Source organism: Centropristis striata, chromosome 19 (genome assembly GCF_030273125.1).
Source record: "Centropristis striata isolate RG_2023a ecotype Rhode Island chromosome 19, C.striata_1.0, whole genome shotgun sequence".
Classification (NCBI taxonomy): Eukaryota; Metazoa; Chordata; class Actinopteri; order Perciformes; family Serranidae; genus Centropristis; species Centropristis striata.
The window spans coordinates 16,378,104-16,394,854 of NC_081535.1; the positions used below are offsets into that span (position 1 = coordinate 16,378,104).

The 16,751-nt window shown below is 39.2% G+C and overlaps 1 protein-coding gene across 2 annotated transcripts; it reads right to left on the reverse strand.

Moving 5' to 3' along the window:
* Window positions 1-5,400: 5,400 nt before the first annotated feature.
* LOC131992491 (myosin light chain 4-like) lies at window positions 5,401-6,259 on the reverse strand. 2 transcript variants are annotated; one of them, XM_059358094.1, is made up of 2 exons: window positions 6,194-6,259; window positions 5,401-6,160 (listed from the first exon to the last, which is right to left on the reverse strand). In XM_059358094.1, the coding sequence occupies exons 1-2, from the start codon at window positions 6,257-6,259 to the stop codon at window positions 5,651-5,653; spliced, it is 576 nt and encodes a 191-aa protein (XP_059214077.1). In that variant the 3' UTR covers window positions 5,401-5,650. The 2 variants fall into 2 exon arrangements, with proteins under 2 accessions (XP_059214077.1, XP_059214076.1); XM_059358093.1 differs by having other exon boundaries at window positions 5,401-6,259.
* Window positions 6,260-16,751: the final 10,492 nt, after the last annotated feature.

A 16,751-nucleotide genomic window follows, 5' to 3' on the forward strand; every position in this document is an offset into this window, starting at 1 on the left:
TTGTACGTAAAGCGCTCTGCACAAGGAAAATTAAAACTTATGTACACAAGCTGGTGGGTGCTCTCAGCCAAGAGCCCCACATATTTGACAAAGGACTTTAAAGCTAACAGCTGCTGATTAATCACGATGGGTCTAAATTACTGGCTGGCTCTCAACCGGGTATGGAGCTGGATGCCCAGTGCACTTAGAACCTCCTTTGCATGTACTTGACAGCTGCATAGAGTAAGTGCCACTTCTGTCTATTTAGCAGCATCTTTCCACTCCTTCTACAGTAAGCCCAAAAATAGCCTCTGAAAAGCATGTATTTGAAGCGCTCTCACAAATTTAGATCCAATATTAATTCATTAGAAAAAAGGTTTGTAGTAAACTTTATCTTCATGGCGTCATGAGAATCTTAATTACTCCCATTTGTAAAATTGTGCGTTCCATAGTGGCAACAATGACAACAAAAAAATCTGAAAACCAAATTATAACCCAAATTAAAAATTAACTTAAGCTTTAGTGACTGTAGTTTCCTACATTTACTTAATGGGAGAACGCATAATAAATACCTAGCTGTAAAGCTTTAATTGCACACATTACAAACACTATATACATAGCATATATACAATCTGGTGTTTTTTTATTAGGTCCCCATTATCTTTAGTGCAACAGCTACTTTGCTGTTTTCCATGGAGCGGGAATAAATTACTCCAATAGTTTAATGTAAATGTAAATCACTGTGAAGTGAAAATAATTTAACATACATTATGCAAATGCATATTTTAGGCTGTGTTTGTTTAAGATATTAATTATTTAATGCAGATGTTCAGTACAAAATGATAAGAGTAATGTACCAACCATATGCCTCACTTTAAAAATAAATACATTTATTATTTTGTGATACAAAATCGGATACCTCATTTTATTTTATAAGTTTTCCCCAAAAACATCTTTTATCTATTTATTTATTTTGAGTTGTTTTTGTTGAGTGAGATACCCTGTTGGTGTAGCAATTCCAGTGTACCAGTCCTGTGTGCTGTGGAGTGCGAATCACGATTACCAGGTACTGTGGGCCTGAACCTTGCTGCAGGCTGAGCTTGACAGGTGAGTGCTCTCACATTCACAGGCTGTCCTCACATTCAAACACACACTGGTAACATGCCAACCCACAGTAGTCTATAGTAGGGGAATAAATGGTCATTGTCAAGACTGCTGGATTTCAACAATTCTGTCTTCAAAACAAGCAAAAAGTGAAATGAACAGGGTGGAACATGACTATTTTGGGGTAAAAGGAAAAATGCAGGAGCAGCATACAAGTGCATTAAAAATAGATAATGCATATATTCCCTGCAGGTGGGCGATGAACCACTTGCACAAAGTATTACATAGTATTTACTGTTCCTTTTGATCATTTTGATAATCACCTCAGTGTCTTGGATAACCATTAGCGACGTTAGCTAATCACTCAGTGTAGCACCAACGTTAGCCTAATTGTCACAGCTTAGCTAACATTAGGTCGTTCTGGCTCAGCATCAGCTGGAAAGGAGTGAAAACTCACAGAGGACAAATAGAAACTACAAGATGAAAAGCAAAGAGGGACAGAGCTAAACACTGCAGCTAAACACACACTCCTCATAAACCTGGCGGTGCTTTTCTTCATTTAGTAGCGAGCTAGGCTAGCTGACTGGCTAAACTCAGTATTTTAAGACACAGAGGTGACTACAAAAATTATCAAGAATGCTAAAATAAAACAAAAAAACACATTATATTAAATGAACGGTAAATACAGGCGCATCTCAATAAATTAGAATATCATAGAAAAGTTTATTTATGTCAGTAATTCAATTCAAAAAGTGGAAATAACATAGTATATAGGTCCATTACACACAGAATGAAACATATATAATATATTTATATAATATTTAATTTCTTCTAATCATAATGATTATGGCTTACATTTAATGTAGACCTAAAAATGTGTCTCGAAAAAAATGTAATTTTACAAAAGACCAATTTTAAAAAGTATGATTAATATGGAAATGTTGGCCTCTGAAAAGTATGTCCATTTATATGCACGCAATACTTGGTTGGGGTTATTTGACTTGAACTACTGGAAATTGACTTTTCCATGGTATTCTAATTTATTGAGATGCACCTGTAGGCTACTACATGTATAAAGCTATCTGTGGAAAGTGACATAACAAATTTGCGGATAAAAAGCGGTCTAATATGTAATGTGAGATAACGTTGCGGTATATTGGACAGGAAGCAAACTAATGTGCTGTTTGTAAAACGGATATATGTCACACTACATTGTGCAAGCGGCCCATTCATGTGCAAATGTTAAAACTGCTAAAATAATTAGCTGTCCATCTTAGACATCACACTCCATTCAAATTACGTTGAATTAACTAAATTAGCCAGCAAAGTTAGTAAAGATTACACAGTAGCAAATGCTCAACCAGTCCATAGGAGACTGAACCAAGGAGGTGTATTGTTGTGGCAGCTGAGACAATGCGTTGCTGCTATTGATGGAGGTCATACTTGTTCCATGAACTGAGTGCTTCTATAAGCCCCTCTGAAGTTTGCAGGTATGTATTTTTAATGTTATTTTTGCAGCCTTTGAGCTGTCGGCACACTGCTAATGAGACAAGGTCAGAAGGCGACAAAGAGGCGGACTGCAGTCTTGTTAAGACTGTCCGTAGGTTACAGAGGCCCTGACTTAAGAGCACATGTTGGATTATAAGTTGTTTTTTTTCTTAGAAACTTCACATTTTCTGTTGATTTTTCATTTGAGTTTGATTTGTTTTTGTTAGTTTTGAGTTGGTTTTATTGACCTCAGCAAAGTCTACTCCCAAGCTCAAAGTGAGACCCACTGCTCCTCTGCCTGTAATGTGTGATTCAATGTTTAATTGGTCTACTTAATTCAGTAGGTTGAGGAATTCAGCCTCCAAGAGAGTGCAGGTAAACTTTTAACAAGTCAAAATGTTTCTGAAACACAAACGTGCACATAGGCCTTCCCAGTGTTATATGCTGTAGGAAATACTGTTTACATTTCAAGTGTTATGATTCATTGCATCAAATTGATGCACAAAATAAGCGAGACAGCTTCAATTGGGAAAAATGAATACCCAATAGAAGGGTTTTTTTTTTCTTATTATTGTTTGTTTGTTTTTTACCAGCTAATAATTGTATTTCCTCTGTGTGTTTCTGACCCTCTCAGTTCATATGCAAATTGTCTTCTGCAATTGTTATCAGTCCAGCATATCGTCCCTTGCTTTTACTGCTGCTGCATATATTATTTAACAGCAATAGTTAGTTTTATGGTAATTCTTTTAAAATTACCTACATTTTCACTTTATATTAATCAACAATGTGGGTTCCAACAACTGATAAGTAAGAATAAAAGAGTCTTCCAAATTGGAATAGTCCCACCATCTGAACTCATCTGAACTCAGTAGGTCCTTTTCCCCCAGAACTGTTCATTTTTTACGAACAGTAAACAGGGGGAAAAGGAAAGGAACTTCCTACTGGAGAGCTCCAGCAAGAACAAGTTTTTTGCTTAGGTAAGTCAACATTGTGCTATATTTCCCTGGTCATATATATGTTTTGTAAAACCTGGACTTCACTGTCCATGTTTTCTCTACTCTTTTTCCACCGTCATGAGCGCTGCAGTTTCTATTTTGTGCCGCCTGTCCCTCACAGGTTTTATGTTTTTTAAAGATTATTTTTTTGGGGCATTTTACATGCTTTTATTGAAAGCGAGAGACAGATTGAAAGGGGGTGACAGAGGGGAGGACATGCGGCAAAGGGAGCTCAGGCCGGATTTGAACCCGGCTCCACCGCAGCGAGGACTGTAGCCTCTATACATGGGGCGCCTGTGTAACCCACTACGCTACGGACCACCCCGGTTTTATGTTTTTAAAAGTCAAACAGCCCTGCAACTGCAGGTGCTTCACTGGCTGTGTTCGACCATTCAATGTATGCCTAGGTTTCTGGATGAATCACTGTACACTTCTGTCACTCAAGGTTCCTCTTGTGCCGGGAGCTAAAAATGTTCCTCGAAATGGCCTTCTAAGAACTATGATCATTCCTAGTTCTTGCAGTGCAGACACAACAACAAGAGGTTTCTTAAGACTATGTTCCAAGAGCGTTAAAAAAGTTCCTCCAGTCCCACAGCACCTACTGTTCACCTCTCCATGGTATGGATAAAAGGGAATTGGCATGATTGAGTTGTATTGTGTGGTACAGCATTGCACCACAGGTGTAAGATCTGCTGAGAACTGTTTGGATTGTGAAGTGCAAATTTCACACAGAGATATCCTGTTCCCGGGTTGCTTTTAAGCTTCACATTCAAAACTACACAAACAACCTTGTAATTTTTCTTTCACAGCTCTGTGTCTGATTTTGACATTGGATAAGAGACTTCTCATGACGTGGGTTTCCAGTACTGTCAACTCCACCGTGAATGAAAACACTTTTGAACACGCTTTTAACTGCTTTCAGCTCACTGGTCCATGTGGTTGGGTTTCAACAGCTCTCACCAAACCCTTATATGAATCATGGCCAGCCGTTTCCATTACATGAACTCACACAATCCAAATGTTTGCTCCCTAGTCTGTGCAAAACGATGGCCAGCCAAAGAGCATAATTGACTTTTGAAGAAAGTTGAACATGGAGCAACGGAATCATGCGTCCTTTTGCACCCTGCTGGTCAAAAATTGCTTAATGCAGCTTTAAAAGCTTTTCACTTGGTGCGATTGTGACCTATCCACTGTTGTTAAATTGAATGAGACACGAATGGAATAATGTACTGATCTGTTGAAGTGATGAAAAGTAATACAAGGCCCCACCTTTATATTGATGAGAACTTGCATACTTTTCTTCACTAAATCATGAAGAATTCAAAAGTTATGACTTAAACATAATATTTCTACTCTGTTCAGCGGATATGATAACGCTGATTTATTATTTATTTTCTTTAAAAAACAACAACAAATTCATTCTGTCAACTACTGCAACAGGGGTGAAGGCCTGTCCTTGGAGCAGCTGACTTGTAGATGTCAAAGGATGTGTTTGTGTGTGTGTGTGTGTGTGTGTGTGTGTGTCCAGCATGTGGGAGTATATCTTGATCCACAGCAGCTGCCCCTCAAGCACAATGACAAGCACGCTCATTCAAACACTCTTTGTGTGAAGTAGAATAGAATCAAATCTGTTCTATTTTCAGATGGAGCCAAATCCTATTTGTTTTTTTCGTCTCCCAACAATACTTTTTCCTAATCACATTAACACAGTTGATGTGAAAAGTTGAATAGACATGAAATGAGCACTTTTATCAGCAATCCTGCATGAATCATCATTTCCTCTTCAAATGTAAATGTTGAGTATACTGAAATGACATTTGTGAGGCAGTTTGTAATTATATTTCCTTTATTAATGGAGGTTTCTTTGTGGATGCCCATTTTATCTCACTGGCATTTCATTCAAATTCAGAGTGTTTATTAAAAATAACTAATCATAGGTCTTGCGGACAACTTTTTCTTATTGGATGCTCTTGACAGCAAAATAATGTCAGCAACTAAGTGACAAGCTCCCCTATGAATGGGCAAATGCTAATCAAGCTTCCAGAAGGTGTTGAAAACAGAGTCTTTAAGGCTAAATGTCCCTTTTACCCGGAGAGAATATGCTTCACAAAGGAAGCATAGTTGATACACCCATTGGCGTCTTCCTGTCCGACCATCAGTCTGTCCACCTCGTCTTCTGTCATCCTCTCTCCCAGTGTTGCCAGCACATGACGCAGCTCCGCTCCCATGATGGTGCCATTGCCTTCCTTATCAAAAACCCTGAGCCCCTCCACAAAATCCTCAAAGTTGCCTTGGTCTTTTGCGCGGGAGATATGTTGCAGCATTGGCAAGAAGGTCTCAAAATCCACCATTTTCTGGCTCATGTCCTCTGGCCGCGGTTTCCCAAGCACTTTCAGCACATCTGCATTGGTAGGGTTCTGGCCCAGAGCTCGCATGACGTCTCCGCACTGGCCATATGTGATCTTCATTTCTCCGGTCGGTGTGCGGTCAAACAAGGTGAATGCCTCTTTGAACTCCTCAATCTGGTCGGCGGTGTACTCAAGAGTGATGCTCTTGGGATCAAATGGAGGTTCCTTGGGCGGCTCAGGCAGCGGCTCTGGAACTGGAGCCGGCTTAGCAGCTGGAGCCGCATCTTTCTTAGGCTCTGGCTTTTTGGGCTCAGGTTTTTTTGGTTCAATCTTCTTTGGTGCCATGTTGTTAGGGGATTCAGAGGTGAGCTGGGACTTGCTGAAAAACAAGCAAGAGTCTGAAGGGATTGGAAGTGATTCCCAAGCACAGAGGGCCACCTCCTCTACCGGAGCTTTTATATGTGCTTTGTCTAGGGAGCAACATAGCAATTTCCAACAGCACACTATAAAAGGAAGAAACCTGAAATAGATTCCCATAGCAAGTGATGTCAACATTAAGTATTGTTCTCAGCTGCTGTCAGCTAGCCAACAGGGCTATTCGCTGTCATTAGCTAGAGTCCAGTTGCATTAGGCCGAAAATGTTCTGTCTCTCTGATGGACAAAGGGATCACAGCACAATGTATGACCCCATGAGGCAGTGGGACCAAAATAGATTTGCTCACTTACTTCTGAAAGTCTGGGAATCACTCCTTTCTGGAACAATGTTTTTTTTTTCTGAATGTTGTAGTAGAAAATTCACAAATTAATTATTTATGTCAGAGATCTCAGGATTAGTCAGCTCACTTTAGACTTGTTGAGATGTATTATTTTTTTAATAATGGGAGAAGGGCATTCTCAAATACAAACATGATAGGGCGTAAGGGTAATGGATTAAATCTACAATGCTATGGCTTTATAGTTTTTTGAGAGAGAAGGTCTGCCAAACCTTTTTTCAATGAGATATGTGTTTGGATAGTATCAGTGCTCAATGATACGTTCAGGGATTTTGGCAATTCCTCATTTCCCAGATAAATGATAGCTCGCATTCTCCCTCCTGTCACTGAGTAGCTTAGAGTGCTCCACCATATTTAGGAGGCTGGCAAGCTCTAACGGATCCTAAAGGGACTCTTAATAAGGCTTTATTAAAGACTGATGTGCCGGAAAGGTCAACTAGTTAAACCCTTAAATGTTAAAAATACATCCAGTGCCAGTATCAATTGTAGGACAATATAAATGCTGTCTGCAGCAGATGCCTGATTAGAGTGGACACAGCATGTTCCAAAGTTTTTTCAATAAACTTTTAAAATTTACTTCATTTTAAATGTTAATTGGATTATTATTGAGAATTTACACATTTTTAATTCAATTTACACATGTACGATTAATGAAAAAAAAGAGCTGGGTTTTTAAGCGACTGACCGGCAGTATCCTGTGTGGTTCAAATGCAATGGTCCATTGTCTGCATGGCCAGCTTTTTATACAGTGTAGTATATGCTGAACGGTTACAAGGTGAAAGCAAGCAAGGCAATTCCATTATGTGTCTAGTTTATAAATACGTAATATGTCACTGGGCTTTATGTAGATGACTGCTCTGTAATACCCTTCAGTGAAGGATAAATTAACCAAACAAAACATTCATTTCATTTATGGCGTAGAGGGTGTATATAGGATGTGCTGTTCTGCGACACAATCTTAATCATAGCAACTTTAATTTATGCAAGCATCACAGTTTATCAACTCAGTTTAGGACAGCTAAAGCCTGTCATGCGATAATCACATTTACCCTTTTCTATCTTCATGCCAGTCCCCCTTGATCCGTCAATCTACTGCTTGAAGTCCTTGGGCAGTGGAGTGTGTTGGTGTGGGTGTGTGTCTGTATAGTTGTCCTTAGCCAAAGATCATTATCTTCCTTTCTCTTTGCTTTTGAGGTCACATGGCTAGTAAAACTGACAACTAATTTGTCGTCTTTTGGTGGGTATGTGCATGCAAGTATGCATGTGTTTGTCAAATAGATTGAGACCTGCAAGACAGGCCAAATGGGTATTGGTATTTCCCTCATGGTCACTACTGGATAAAAATTCATGGAAAATTATAGAATGGCTGGGTTATTTACCAGTAGAATAGGGCTGTCGAGGAATACTCCAAATTTCTAAATAGCACTAAAGTGGCCGTCAGTCTCACGTATCAATAGCTGTGTGATGAATTTATCATTAAACAGAACATAAATAAGACGAGAATAGCTTGCTAGTGCACCCCCTTCCTTTGCCATCCGTTCCCATCCCATACAGCTGGCTAGTTAGCTAACTTGCTAATTCTGCAATGGTTTTATGCTACACTGAAGGTTGAATTTCACACATTTAGCGGCTGGCTAGTTAGCTTGCTAGCTTGCTAAGGGTCTCAGGTCTAACTCTAGACAGTGATCTAGTCTTTGAATTTTTAAAACTTTAAAATTTTACAGTATAGGACATTATTTTATTTTTCATATTGCAATGTGTAGATATGTTGAAGAGACATGTTTACACTGAAATAAAAATGTCTCTCTGGCTTTTAAGAATGTAATGCACACAGCTATTATTTATTAAAATATATGTAAAAATTTCATTAGAGGGAGTATTCTAACATAATTTCAGGGTGCTTTTGACAGCCCAACTTGCTAGTGAATATGTAGAATGACCTTAGTACCTTGTACTCAATTCTAACCTTTCACATTTATAGCGATGTCAAGATGCAGATGCTGGTTGGCATTCAAATTTCAGCAAAGGTAATCCCCATTTTGAAGGAAACAGTGTGAGTCACTCGACATCAAGGCATCATGGAGAAACAAACCATTACAAATTTGTTTTTGTGGCCTGAGCATCTGACCGAAGCTCTGGAGTAGAGGTTTTGTCAGGCCGTCACTCAGCTGCGCGCGGATACGGAGCTGGCTGGATGAGTCATGAAGGGACAGACTTGTTATTGTTTCTATTTTTCCTTCCAACTTCTTTCAAACAGGGCTTCAATCAGTACACTGTTATTTCAATGATTGAACCAGTCGATTGCTGCTTTCAGCATCTGAAGACAAAGTGGTTATTTTATTGCTTTGATCAGCTGTCTGTACATGTTAAATACAGCTGTTTTATCTCAGATCTTCAAAAACCCAAATACATTGATTTTATCTCAACTTCTTAAGCTTTACTTGGTTTTTTAATAGTGAATACATTCTCTAGCTGTGATCAAGTTTATATGACTTCTCATTTTCAGACAGAGATGGTGTTTCTGTGGTTACTTGGAATCACAACTATATATGCAATACTTTACAATTAAACCTAAACTCTTTCTCCCTTTCACTATTCGGCTCTCTCGTGCTCGGCATAATGGTATATGTAATAAATGTTGTTTATTTGCCATGTTGGAGGTGAGGCTTTTTAAATTGGAAGCATGGCTCTGCACCATGGAAACTCAATCGTTAACATTAGCTGTTCTAGTAAGACAGCTCCAGGTAACAGGTAAAGGCCGACCTAATGTGCCTCCTGTTAGCCTTTCCCCAGCAGCCCGAGACCAGCCTACCTGGCTTCCTGGGGCTGGGTGGGTGCTGATTAACAGGGCTCAGCGGGTGGACATGTCAATCCAACATGAACATCTCAAAGTGGACAGTAGGGTGCAGATTCTACACATTATTTATAACATCACTCATCCCTTCAGTTGTCTATTTGCCTGTGTACATTATCAACTTGCGTGACATAGAGTTAATAAGAAAATGCTCAATAAGACCATAAAAAATGCTGTCTATTAAAAAAGTGAAAGGCTGATACCTGTCAAAACTGAAGATGGTGTTTTGAATATTGCTTGTCACTCCTTTGTTCCATTACTGGCAAAATAAAGAAGCCATAATCCAGGAGTGAAAGTGCATGGCAGTATTAAAGTGTTATAATGCGCGTCCAGGCGTGCATAAACCAAATCACGTTCTTTTGATTTATATTGACAGTTTAGTCAGCATGGATAAACCAGAGACTCAGGGGTATGTCCCAGAGTTGACAATTCAATTGAACAGAAAGCAGACATTGATTGAAACCTGGATGACAATATAATCACCCATACAAGGATAAGATTAAAACCAGGATATCATATGCACATCATTATAGTAAGCATGAGCATATTCATGCTCTCAGGTGTGGAAAAATGCCTAGTCTTGTATCCCTTACTGAATATTGAATACATTGATGCTATGTTAATCTATGGATTCAAAGTGTTCTCTCACATCCACAGTGTAACCAGTAACAGTTGTTCTCAAATTTGTTCTCAACTGATGTGCAAGATATTGATGTTCTTGTTGTCACTTTGTCGTATTGTGGACTCCTTATTTTTAAAGCTGCACTAATCCGTACTCATATTTTCAATGAGTCAAATCACTATGTGGAATGCATATAAAAATACATGAAAAGAGATGACTCATGTTAATGAATCCACAGAGAATTAGTTCCAAATCTACATGCTCTAGGGAGCTTTTTTGTCCTCTTTGAGTTATTGTTTCGGTTTTACAGGCTGCACATTCCACTTTTATTGTCACAGTTTACAGCTGCTGAACTAAAAATAAGAAAAAACGATTATTACGTCATGGCTGCGTGTTATCAGATTATGGTTGAATTCTTCTGCCCCCAACTGGTTAAAAAAATAAAATAATAATGCAGCTTTAAAGAGGATTGGACTTTAACAATATGGTCTTTACTTCAACTCACAGTAGCTATTTTGAGATCATTTTGAGCATGAGAAAAAAAATCAAAATCAAAAGTATATCCACTAAATCCCTACCAAAAGTCAGTCATTCTCTTCTAACTCCACCGGGTAAGTCATGTGTGGGCGAGTGTGTGCTTCCATGCCTGTGTTTTTGTGGAGGTCTTCAGGGTGTTTGTTTATATCTGTGTGACCAGGCGAAGAGAGGATGGTCAAAGACAGCAAGCCCTTAATCCCTGAGATAACAGTGGGAATGAGGGCAGGCAGACCACTGGTCTGGTCGGTGCTAATAAAAGAGAGTGATTGAGACAGCGGCTACATTCTTTCTGTGGCCCCGTCAGGGTGTGACTCAGACTTTAAAGATTCAGTGTTTTGTTAGCTGGCTAAAAAGGAAAGCAGCCCTGAGCCCTTTCTTCCACCTGGAGCCCTGTTGACTAGGCTAGTCCACCCACTTTATGTAATGAACTGAATATTAAAAATTTAAAACTCTTTGTCCTTGAAAAAATCCCCTATGAAATCAAACAAGTGTGAGGCTTTATATGAAGACCCATCTACTGTATTTTAAGTCGTTGCTATAAATTTATGGAATCAATATGTCCATAAACACTTAGCAGTTGCCCATCAAAATCCAATTATATGTTGACAGTGAGTTATTTTATGCCTATACATTAATGCTTTCCCTCCTACAGCTGCCACTCTAAAGAATGTCAGCAATTCCCAAAGAGATATAGCTCTTGTTGGATTAGCTAATCTCAAATTCATTCCTGTATTTTACAGCGCCCTATACAGAGTAGTGAACAGCAGCGCAAAACTTTTCTTATGAGTCCGGTAATAATATTGCGTTGTTATAATGGAATGACTGTTGCAGGAACCAGCTTGCAGACATCTGTGTAAACAATTTAATTAAGACCATGTTTGATGAATTATAGCTGGTGAAGGCACTGCCTGTTCTAATACTTCAGTTTCTTAATTACACCAGACATCCATGTGTTCATTCTCTTCGCCCGCCCCGCCCCGTACTCTTTCCCCCTGCTCACAATGATAGAAATTGAAAAACTACAAAAGGGAAAGTGCATTTCACACTCTACTGAAGCAAAGCAAGCAATTTGAAATTAATCAAAACACAATAAGTTTACAACATGATAAAGAGGCGCTGTATATGAAATGAGGGGAGTCAATTTGTGATACTCAGACCTATGTTTGTATTACAACATTTAAAATAGTGGTGGGCAAGAATTGCTTTTGGAATAAATTATATTTTAGGTGAGAAATTTAAATGATGTACATTGTTAAAAAAATACATATTTCTGAATATTACGCATTAGTTATTCCTTTTGAGAAAATGGAATTTGCAAATGCTCTTTCCACACATGCACGTCTCTGTGAAAAAGCCCTTAGGCGAACTGAATTTTGTCTTTCAAGTCGAGAGTTATATATAGGAGCAACCTTTGTCATTAAAAAAAAAAGGTACACCATCAGTGAAGCCAAGCATTGAATGTCAGCTGTCATGATAACAATAGCACTGACTTAACCCACTGAACCTTGAACCGGAGATGAGAGCATTTCATGCTCAGAGTCGGATTATCATATGCGATTCAGACAATCACACATAAGAGTTCTATAGCTGTGACAAATGTAACCCTGGAAGGTTAGCTGGGGACATTGTTGACAATGGTTCAGTGTCAGTATGTGGCAACTGAAAACATGATTTCAAATCTTTTAACACAGTCCATTCACCAAAAAAAGAAAACAAGGTTGGCATTATACATTTCTGCCAACCACTGATGGATTGATTTGAAACATTTGCAGCACCCTTTAGCTTGGAACCACAACGGTGACGTGGTACATCATCACAGTTTGCACAAGGACATGATCCAGGAGACTGGTGTCTGGATCAGATTTGTTCTTTGTGTGGAACAACAGCCAATTTTACTTTTGTTAAATCTTCAGTTTGCCCGTTAATACACCTAACTGCATCCAGTTGTTGTATTTTATTTCATATCTTTATTAAAACTGCATTCAGTAGTAAGATACAGGAGTAGCTACTTTAACCCAAACCCTGATCTTTTTCCTAACCATAAGCATGTAGTTTTGTTGCCTAAACTACTTAGTTTAGGTGTGTAAACTTAACTATTTAGGCCTGATGCCTAAACATAACTAAGTACTTTCTGTTGGAATTTACTTTTTTCCCCCCGCCAAAGCTTTATTACTACCATGGCAGTAGTACTTGCGATTTGGGCCTTGTTGGTTTCCAACATACTATGGCAGAACATGATGACTCAATGATAAAATAAACCTGCAAGATTCCAGTATGATCCTGTATCAGGCTATGTAGTCTTGTCAGTGTTCCATAAGATACCTAGGTTTCCACCAAACAATAGCTGAGAGATCACAGTGCACATCCCCCTCACTAGGAATGAGCTATGCCTCCTTCTCGCAGGCTTGAATTGGAATTCTGACGGGGGAGATTAGGGAAGTTTCCAAGCTATTCATAACACCCCTATTCTCTACAGAGTACTTGGCTTGGTGGCAGAATCCTCTCCTGCTCAGCTGGACTGGTCTATTTCCGATGTGCCTCTGATGCCGTGTTTGGAGCGTGTCTCTGAATGGCTTTTACCTGTTTATCCCAGCAGCACACAGGCTTATGAGATGTTTTCCTAGAAGCTTACCAGGTGCTTTTCTCAGCTGGAATGCCTGTATGTTTAATTCAGACCCCTAATCCCGGGAAAAGTGGACCAAACATGTCTTCAGAGTGCTTTCACTATATATCGCAGACATGTGGACTTTAAGAGTCCAGTCAGACAGACAGGCTATTTTATCTTCTTTTTTTTTTTTGCATCTCCTCTAGTGTTTGTTCTTCTCCACAAAGTAAACTGTGTTTGGACTCACCAGTAATGTGTACTGACAGAACAGAAAGGATTGCACAGCCATTACACAAATAAGAATGTATTTGATGCAGAAAACAGATTTGCATTGAGCCATAAGAAATCTGCAACAGCTAGCATTCTCCATAATACAGATGTTACAAAAAGCAACTCAGAAATACACCTGCAGTGATCACACTGAGCTGGTTTGGCAGCTTGTAAAGTATTGACATGATGCATTATAGTTTCTATGGCTACCATGGGAATTTTATGTGGATATGCTCAGTTTATATTTCACACACCAGTTGTGCTCCAGCTGTTTTACTACATATGGGTGATGTGGGTCACTGCAGAGATAATTTAGACTTTTTTGTTATTATTATCTTTTTTTTTTGTTGTAGTAGATTTGGCTTCATGCAAGTACATAAGAGGGTCTTGTTTGCTTACAAACAGCATTTTTCAGTGGTCTTTGTACTGAATTCAGCAGTTATTATCAGATTGCTCTATTTGTTAATTAATTTGATAAAAGCTAAACTGTTGCTTTTGATTGAACGCAGTTTTGATGTTTTCTTGTGGACACCAAAAAGAACGGCTGTTCAATCTGCATCAACTGCTGTGGATCAAATATATGTAAATAAGAACTGCCTCAAACAGGTTCTTTGTTCATCTAATTTAGGATTACGATGGTGAAATTATCAACAAATAATTATTCCTGTAAGTGAAGATATTGAGCTCCAATATTTTAATTTCTTAAATAGGCAAACATTCATCAACTCTCTCTTAGCCGAAATCCATGAAAAGTCCCTGTTTGTTGTTGAAAGTGCTGGTCCTTCTCGAACCGCCGCATCTGGTGAGGCATACACAATGAGACAAGGTCAGTTGCTGGGCAACAGAAGAAGCAATCGTGTACATAGGCTGGTCTTTGACAAATCTGAGGCTTCGTCCAACAAGGCCGTTCAGCTGTAGGTGTGACCACAGAGGAGGAAAGAGGATATTCGTGCTTTCATGTTGGCAAGAATATTTACCGGACTGGGGCTGATTTTAGTGAGGAGATGAGTGGAGAGACTCTTTTGACTTGCTGTGCAATTAACTATTATACCAAGATCCTCTTTTTCTGCAGTAGATCTCGAAAGACTACACACTGGATCCTAAAGTACAGGCTTTAAACACCCTATAGGGACCAAAGCAGTTTTGTTGTCTTCCAAAAAAACCCATTCAATTTGCAAATGTCTTTGGAAAGTGAGATAATAATAGTGGTATAAGGGTATTCTTAAGTCACAGTTTGGTTCATACCCCTTTCACAATTGGCTATAAAACTGAAAATCCTTTTGCTATGAAAGTGAAATGACCAAAAACATAGAAAAGTGTTTCAATAAGTTCTACTCTGGCTATTAAAACATTCAAAGCACGCAAACATTTGTCATCCAGGTGATTGGCACATCTGTCGAATGTGTGTTAGCATGTTGGATCACAGACACTACAACAGTGGACCAGCCCCCACACATAATCCTCGTCTCTCTCTGGTGGGGTTGTAGTTGACTGGGAACCCGCTGGCACATCAAAAACAGCATTTCATTTCCCTTCTCCATAGTGTGACTGACTCACACTCCAATCTGCATGTTGTGCCAACATCAGCATATTTTGCTAACTGTGAACCAAGAAAAGTTTCTGGGCAGTCCTCGTGATGGTGAACTTCAGATGGTTTCACATTACGTTCATCAATCTTTGGTTTGACTACACGAACCGTTACAGCCTGAAATAATAGCATTTCAAATGTTTCTGGTTGGTTGAGCACCGTCTTGTGTATTTGATCACACTACATCAACATTCATCCATTTTCGATACCACTTCCACATTCATTTTTGTTCTACTTCTTCCATTTACTTAATGGCCTATGCAGCGTTGTGGGGTACTGGGAACTATCCCAGCATGCAGTGGGCAAGAAGGCACACTTAATGTTACCACTATATTACAGGGCAAGCACATTAACAGACAACCATTGACTTCCACTCTTATGTGCTTTGTTACTGACTCGCCACTTCAACTGCATGTGCAGAGTTCATGCCAGGGCAACACTTGTGTGACTGCAGCTGAGACGCATGGGGGACTGAAGTTGTGAGTGGGGGTTACACTGTTTTTGATAGTGTTAACATTAGCTTTCAGCAGAGTATATTGGACAAAACCCCTAGATCCGTATACCTCCTGTACTTGTTTACTTGTTCAAACTGAGGAGAAAAGGAAAGCAGGCTGTTCTGTGTCTCTGCTCTGTCTCTGTGAGTTTGAGTGTTTGTGGCTTCAGTCATCCGTAGGTCCGGTATTGCTAAATTTACAAAACATGTTGTCATATCTGTAAAGCTAATTTTAAAAGGATAAAATGAATTTGGGCTCTGAATGTCAAGTCAGGGTTGCCTCCAGAAAAGTTTTTAAGGCTCAGTGGCAAGTAACTTCTGACAAGGGCCAGCGACAGACTGATGGTGGCATTTACGGGGCCTATAGTTTCTGCGATCAGTTACTGACGGTTTTGCCAGCCAACTAAGGTTGTGAGTTAGTGTCAGGTTGTGATAGCTGGAAGAGAGATGGTAAAGAAAACTGATCTCCAATCTGCCGTTTCCTGTTGTGTATCCACGTTTTAACCATTATATCTCGCTAGGGAGCTTTCCAACCAAGCCACCCCACTGTCGCTATGGTTTAAAAGAAATCTTAAAATACATTGTAAAAAATACCTGAGGCTTAGGCCTGGTGGGCAACTGGGCTTACAATGCACTGGGGGAAACTATGCAAGTCTTGGAAGTCAAAGTATGAACACACCCAGGATCCTGAAAAAGTTGCATTCTGTTCTTTCCAAACAGGAAATTTGTCTTCAAGTGTTTTCTGACATGATTAGATAGCTAAAAAACACCCTGCGTCCCAAAACGAACAGATAGCCACTGCTCACATTTATTTTCCACAAGCCTGAGTTGATACATAGATTCTCCATCTTTGCAGATGCAAATGCACAAATGATTTACAACATCAAAAACCAATCTACAAGGAAAAGCATTTTTACTTCTGCTAATGATACGATTTTTAATTCAGTCTTCAATCTTTCACGTCTGTCTTTGAGGATTTCAGCTGCATTACAAGCTATAGATTTAAGGGGGACTAATCAGTCCTCCTGCCCTTTACCAAGAAGGAGATGGACATTATAAATGTCACAAAGATAAAACACTTTAATTATCTAAGAC

Bases quoted from the DNA above. Each gene is read 5' to 3' on its own strand.
- LOC131992491 (XM_059358093.1), bottom strand. From the start codon at position 6,259: ATGGCACCAAAGAAGATTGAACCAAAAAAACCTGAGCCCAAAAAGCCA.